Genomic DNA, 7,379 nt, shown 5'->3' with positions numbered 1-7,379 from the left:
TCACCGCCACTTGACCATATCATCAATCAAGTTGCGACATGTCATATGCAATTGAAATTAATCAAAGCAGCCACGTGCAGAGAATGGAAATTAGATTTAACTTTTTTTGGGGTGGGGGGGGGGGGGGGGGGGGGGGGGGGGGAGATAAAAGAGAAGTCATCAAATGAGAATCCTAAAGTACGGCAAAGTTTGGAGAGAGATATTAACATTAAAAAATGATTGATGCATCAGGCTTCTATCAGTCCATGTAAGATGGTCTTACGCATGTGAGATGAGAGGTCATTTTCTGCTATTTGAAATCAAAGATATCGAAGGTAATGAAAGATCTCTCTGGGTGCAAGTTAGTTCTCCTAAAACTCACTGAAAAGGTAGATAACTTCTAAGAAAAGAGCCATTCTCTTCGTGACCTATTTACAGCACTTAATCTCATGTAGGAGTTGGTAAAAAGTGCCCTGCTACATACTTCATGATGAAGGTCAATCAGAAATAGATGCCTAATGATTGAGATCGACTATTCCATCCATCTTAAAATTATGAGGATCAAATGGAAAATCTTGAGAGTGTCCAAAAATTTGACCTCGGTAATTAGCCAGGTGGGATGGTTCTTTATTGCTGAACAGAATTAGACAAGGAAAAAAGAACTAAGAGACAGGTGCTGCTGTGGAAGTTCATAAGATACAAACGACATCGGCAGAGAATGACAGCGCATCCAACACACGCCTGCCGACAAAACTCTGTTGCAGATGGACAGAATCTAAGAAACGCGTGGTATGACCAACAACATTGGTCGTTTTAGTAACAGCTCGGTCACATGTAGTCTGTGCGCTTGCCGACGCATGACACCTCACTGAACAAACCTAAGCAAATCTTGATTTAAACTACTCTTATGAGTAGGTAGTTTACAAGAAGGGAACCCTCATGTGGTGTGTCTACCTGTGAGCACTCAGTGTTATTGTCAATTCCAGTAACCTTTGAAGTCACTCTTCGTTAGGTGAAGAGAAGATGCAAATAATGATGAAGAGAAGGTGCAAGGAAACCACGCAAGTGACTTCGACTAGGGAAGTAAACAGGAATGCAAAATGAATGAAGAATATGACATTTGAGAGAGAGAGAGAGAGAGAGAGAGAGAGAGAGAGAGAGAGAGCAATTATTTGGAATTCTTCTAAGATGGAGGACCAAATTGATGAGTTCAAAGAGAGGTCTACTCACAGTGGATATGGATGGAAAAGTTGCATCCATGGAGACGTTGTATCAGCTACCTGCAAAAGGAAAAAACACGAGGATATATGTCAGCAGCAGCAAGATCAAAATATTGTCTCAGAAGAGCCCCTTATTGACAGTGCAATCTAGTTTAGCAATACCAGATCATTGTTCACAAAATAGGAATATCCATTGCGTGATTCCAAAGACTAACTCCTCCAGTAAGCCAGCTTGATCTCTGTCAAGAAATGGATGTGACTCTGAGAAGAAGCTCATCTCAATGATGCAGATTACGCATGAACGGCTTTCTGTTCTCTCTCTTTCCTGGCGTGTGTGGATCATGTGAATGATTCAGTTTTGAACAGCTTCTACATAAAGAAGAACCACGTCTGGTTAATAAATGGACATGAAAAAGGTGACAACAAATCAAGTGATCGTATTACCACGGCATTCAATAACAAGCAAAGAAGCTGATTCCGGAAATTTCTGGGCTAGAAAGATGGGGAGATTCAACTAAAAGCTCTTGCATCATATGACTTGTCCCGTGAGCAGTTCGAAAGAGCATCCACACAATGCAACCCTCTGTTCTTTCTCTCTCTGACTTTTGCCGTCCTGAACCTTCATGAACAAAATCCAACCATTTTGTGGCCCCCGTCATTCTACATCAAAAATCTTCTGCATCATCGAGGGTCCTGGAAATACTTATCTGCTTTCTGAACCAACTCACACCATTGTGGATTGAGAAGAACCTAAGCTGACCCACAAGGTAGGCTCCAGTTGAATAAACCTCTTCTTCACATCCCAAGTATAAGACTTGCAATTCAATCATTCCATTTGTGGCTCCTGTAGCTTTTAAATCTTACCTGATGGTCCTATAAAGAAGTCCTCTTCCTGCCACTTGTCCTGCAAGTTATTATCCAAAATGAAAGGGTTACATTAGGTTGATCAACATCCACTCAAATTCACAAACCAACTTTGAGAAAATAACATATAGAAATCTAAAACAACTGTTTAGAGAAAACCAGTTGAAACCTACTAGAGTGTCCTCTATGCAATGAAAGCATTCGATCAGAAGCAAATCTAATCAACCACTTATTGGACCACATTCTTCAACCATAAGGTGCACAACTAATCAGGGTTCAATTAAATGCCTGAAGTAATTGAATCATATAGACTTCTCTCAAGATCCTGAGAAAGAGTCAAGACATCATTTATAGCTGGCTTCTTTAGACTGGTCTTTGTGTCCATCGTTACGGTCCTTGGAGCTAAGTATCAACTAGTCAAAATGAGTCACACACACATGTTCAGTTAGAAAATCATTTCACTTGTGGTCCTAGCACAATTTGGAATCCTAATTATACTCGAACACACGTAATTAAAACCTAATCCCAACACATTAATCTGTTTCATCCATTTGCTATTGCCAGTCGTATGAGGAATTATTCCACTACTAATCCTAGCACTATTCGGAATCCTAATAATACTTGAATTCTAAAGTCAGATCCTATTTGTATATCCACGTGAAACTCTACACGCTTGCAATGGTCAGTGGTCTATATCGGTGTCTAGTGGTTGATGTCCTCCATGGTCCTCTGTTTTATTTTGCCCATTATCTGGGACCCAAAGAAAAACCTTTAGACCGTCAACTCCGTGTTGCCTCTGTATATAAATCAACCCACTACTCCTCACCATACACGGTTAGCTTCACATACCGTCCCAAAGAAAGCATGGACCTCTTTTGTGCAGCTAAGTCCTACTTCCAGCCCTTCTGCTATGATGGCTTCCAGGAGAGCAGCAGCAGCAGCTACAGCTTCTCCAGCGACCTCCTGCCATCTCTGGGAGCAAACATTAACCAATCAGTCAAGCTAAGAAAGTTCATAATATCACCTTATAATCCTCGGTACAGGTGAAGTTTCCACTGCACGTCCGACTTTTCTTTCTTCCATGCATATATAGGATAAACTTTGCTGATCTACCTGTTACATGTTCTCTCCTCAGAGCATGGCAGATATTCCTGATCCCCCTGGTTATTTATTCAGCATGGATTTGCCCATATGAACTTGCGTTTCTGAGACACTACCCAGCCAAACTTCTCTGGGTTGAGAACATCCTGAATAGCTTTTTTGCAGTAGATATTATACTCACCTTCCTTGTTGCCTATCTTGATCGTAAATCATATCTCCTGACTGATGATCCAAAGAAAATTGCAGCCAGGTTAGTAAGCTATTTATACTTATTTCTTTCTCCTTCAGAAGCATAGAATTCATTGGGACCCTTATCATGCAGATATCTATCCTCCTGGTTCATCTTCGACATCTTATCCACGGCTCCATTTCAACTAATCAGCTTTCTCTCTGATAGCAGTGTGAATGGCCTTGGTTTTAAGATACTCAATATGCTCAGACTATGGCGGCTACGTCGAATCAGTTCATTCTTCTCCAGGTCTGCAATGCTTTCGGTATCTTCAGAATAGTATGAACAGTGAAAACGGATGATCATTATATTGCTTTCTTTCAATAGGCTTGAGAAGGATATCAGATTCAACTATTTCTGGACTCGATGCACAAAGCTCATCTTAGTAAGTTCATCTGTATTCTTCTCTTCCTTTCCATGTCCAAACAACAATGGTGCGTAAATAATGTATCTGCAACTTCTTCGTCTGGCTTCAGGTTACTCTCTTTGCTGTGCACTGTGCTGGATGCTTCAATTATCTAATTGCTGACCGGTACCCGAATCCAGAGAGAACATCAATAGGAGCAGTAATGCCCAACTTCAAATCAGAAAGCTTGTGGACCAGATATGTCACTGCAATTTACTGGTCCATTACAACACTGACAACAACTGGTTATGGAGACATCCATGCTGAGAACTCGACAGAAATGCTGTTCTACATCTTCTACATGCTGTTTAATTTGGCATTGACAGCTTACCTCATCGGAAACATGACGAACCTCGTTGTTCATGGAACCAACCGCACCCGAAACTTCGTACGTGTTGCTCTTCTTTCCGTTTCTGCTTTCTAATGTCATGTTACCTGATAGGATATAGGAAGGTACAAAGATAAGTTCATTTCTCTACTAGCAGCTTCTATTCGTTAGACGAAGATCATCAAGTGTCAATAAGTTACGTGATTCTTAATTTAACTTCAATTTTTGCTGTTGTTCTACCTGCAGGAATGTCAATAAATTAACTATTTGCAGTAGGTAACAGAGAATTCAATATTGTATTTGAATGTTCAGCCAAGTATATTACTTTGTTATGAAACAAGGTCAGACATGAAATCCATTGAACCATATATATAGGTCAACAAAAAGGTGTTACCTGAATCAGAAAGAATGCTAGGCAAAAGTTAGATTAGACAAGCTCTAAGGATAAATGCGTAGGTTTCCTTAAGAGGTAATTGCTGTCTTTTGTCATCTGCTTCTGACGATCATTTGATGCAACAGAGGGACACAATCCAAGCTGCTTCTGAGTTTGCTGCAAGAAATCATTTGTCCCAGAACATAAGGTGTCAAATGCTCTCTCACATATGCTTAAGATTCAAAACAGAGGGGCTAAAACAGCAAGAAACCTTGAATAGTCTCCCCAAGGGTGTTCGTACAAGTATAGCATGTTATTTGTTCTATCCAATTGTACAACAAGTCTACCTCTTCCGTGGAGTTTCCCGCAACTTCCTTTATCAACTGGTATGCAACTTGCTTCCAGTGACATAAACATCTTGACCATATTGTAGATATTTATACTATTTTCTTGTATGAAATAGGTGACAGAGATGCAGGCTGAGTATTTTCCACCAAGGGAAGATGTTATCCTGCACAAAGAGACACCAACAGATCTCTACATATTGGTAACCGGAGCAGTGGTAAGCAAAGATTTCGTTGCTTCATGAACTAATCATGGTGCTCATGTCATGTTGTTTACAGTAATAAGCAATATGCTGATCCAATTGCTAACTTGACTTAACAGGATTTGAGATCGAATATTCATGGGAATGAGCAAGTATGTTACTATGTTTCTTTACTAATTCGTTCTTTTTCCTTTTTAGCCAAAAGTATACATAACAAAAGCATGTCTCTAAATATGATGCATCTGTGTCAACAGATTCATAAAAGGGTTGCCGCAGGGGAAGTATTTGGGGAGATAGGTGTTCTATGTCACATGCCACAACCATATACTGCACGCACTGTTGAACTCTCGCAAATTCTAAGGCTGAGCAGCAGCACGTTCATGAACATGATCCAGGAAAATGCAGGAGATGGAATCATCATTATGAACAATCTTTTGCAGGTATTATTTGGACTCCACATCCTAAACATGTCTCATCTAACAGAAATGGTAGCTCATGCTTCTGATACCATTTTGCAGAAGCTGAAACTAGAACAAAGCCCATCTGCTGGAGTAGAAGAGAGCAGTCATTTGCTCAAAGAGATGTTAAAAGGAGAAAATTGGAGCTTCTCTTCTTGCTACCAGGACTACAAACTCCAAGAACAACCATCGTGGGAATCAATGGAAGGAAGAAACAACCCATGCACAGTATCAGGGAATGATGGATGGGACACATCATATGATTTGTATGGGACTGATGTAAATTTAACCCATACACACATACATGCAGCACTGCGTAGGTGTGACAAAATGGGAAACAGCAAAATTGTCGAACTGGATCAGGAAGCAAACAGGGATGGACTAGACGTCAGTGATCGGACACCAATGGATTTGGCAGAGAATGCCGAAAATAATAATATCTGCAAATTGTCATTGAGATACAACAACGGAATGTCCATGACAGAAGATCAACAGTTCGCAAACATCAATAACACAAACAGTGCAATTGAAAGCTATGAAGAGCAGAGCCAGATATTTATGCACTCAAAGATACCTTACAAAATGAAGAATGCATCTTCAAGGAGTGGTTGTAGTTCAGTTGATACGGAGACAAGGCAAACCGTCAGCAAAAGAGTCGTCATTCATATGCATAAAACAAAGTCGAGAAGTTCAAGAGAACTCATGGGAAAACTCATCAACTTACCTGATTCTCTTGAGGAGCTCTTCAAAATCACTAGTAAGTATTCCTTAACTTAGCTAAGATATGCAATGCAAAACCTGAAAGTTTGACATTAAGTATTTCTTTCTAATTTAAAGCTACTACAGATCAGAAGATAGCAGAAGTTATTCATACCTTGAATAGGGGATTAACTATTGCATGTGAACTAAGATCATTCATTGTCATCTAAAATTAATTTCGTATAAGTGCAGGCCAGAAGTTCAACGTTGATCAACCTACAATGGTCGTCAATCAAGATGATGCAGAAATAGATGACATTGCAGTTATTCGAGACGGGGACCATTTATTTCTCCTATAGCAGGTTGATGATGTCTACACAAGTAACATAACATGATCTCCAAATTTTCTGTCACCAATTTTAGCACTAACCTTAACATATACAACCTCAAGTAGACCTCATTTGTGCCAAGAGAAGGTCAAAAACCATTAAGCAAAATCTTTCTTCCAGTCCCTAATTGTATATGGTGCCAGAAGTTGCAAGCTGCAGAAATAATCAGCTGAGAATGGCACTTTATGCAGAATACAATTTTATTCTTTGATTTATTTTTTATTTTTTATTTGTATTGTTGAGCACAACTTATACAAAGGAAGAAGTTTATTATCTCCAAATAAAGGGATATAGATGGTCCAGTGTTTACCCCTACATGGAAGTCTCTATATCAGCTCTTCCACCTACTTCAAGGTTGCATCCATTGTGGTCACTGAATCTGTAAATCTGTTGTATGAGAATGCTAAGAACAAGTTCAGACCAAAAAAGGAGAGTAAAGGACTAACAATGATCAATAACACAGGAATCAAACTACAATGCCTACATTGTGCTGTATTTACCCATCAATGTTAAGATTGAAATAAGATGCAGTAACAATCAGATTAAACGTTTGGGGATTGGATATTTGCGTCCAACAGCAGCGCTGACCTCTAGAACGGATCGAGTTCTCAAAATAAAGGGCGAAACATGACCTAATCTCAAATCATTTATATCGCAGGAGCAGAAATCTTCCGAAACGACGCACAAAGCATATAAAATGATGATAGAGGAGAACCTCAAGAGGAGATCAGCGGTGCGATCTGGGACAAGATATCGATATAGGAGACAACCGCGAGGTATTCGATC

General features: G+C 39.7%; 1 protein-coding gene across 1 annotated transcript; it reads left to right on the top strand.

The window, feature by feature from the left end:
• The first annotated feature begins 2,903 nt into the window (after positions 1 to 2,903).
• LOC135614411 (potassium channel KAT3-like) lies at positions 2,904 to 6,908 on the top strand. The gene is made up of 11 exons (XM_065111768.1): positions 2,904 to 3,106; positions 3,199 to 3,414; positions 3,487 to 3,642; positions 3,721 to 3,778; positions 3,870 to 4,187; positions 4,647 to 4,886; positions 4,964 to 5,062; positions 5,167 to 5,199; positions 5,302 to 5,487; positions 5,566 to 6,262; positions 6,457 to 6,908. The coding sequence occupies exons 1-11, from the start codon at positions 2,928 to 2,930 to the stop codon at positions 6,561 to 6,563; spliced, it is 2,289 nt and encodes a 762-aa protein (XP_064967840.1). The 5' UTR covers positions 2,904 to 2,927; the 3' UTR covers positions 6,564 to 6,908.
• The last annotated feature ends 471 nt before the right edge of the window (positions 6,909 to 7,379 follow it).

Source organism: Musa acuminata, chromosome BXJ2-6 (assembly GCF_036884655.1).
Source record: "Musa acuminata AAA Group cultivar baxijiao chromosome BXJ2-6, Cavendish_Baxijiao_AAA, whole genome shotgun sequence".
NCBI classification, from domain to species: Eukaryota; Viridiplantae; Streptophyta; class Magnoliopsida; order Zingiberales; family Musaceae; genus Musa; species Musa acuminata.
This window is presented reverse-complemented; position numbering and strand designations above follow the sequence as displayed.

What these genes read in the sequence shown, in the direction of transcription:
- LOC135614411 (XM_065111768.1), top strand. Translation starts at nt 2,928, where the DNA reads ATGGACCTCTTTTGTGCAGCTAAGTCCTACTTCCAGCCCTTCTGCTAT. An exon ending in ATCAGTTCATTCTTCTCCAG is followed by an intron (nt 3,643 to 3,720) that starts GTCTGCAATGCT and finishes TTCTTTCAATAG; the next exon opens with GCTTGAGAAGGATATCAGAT. An exon ending in GGAGCTCTTCAAAATCACTA is followed by an intron (nt 6,263 to 6,456) that starts GTAAGTATTCCT and finishes GTATAAGTGCAG; the next exon opens with GCCAGAAGTTCAACGTTGAT.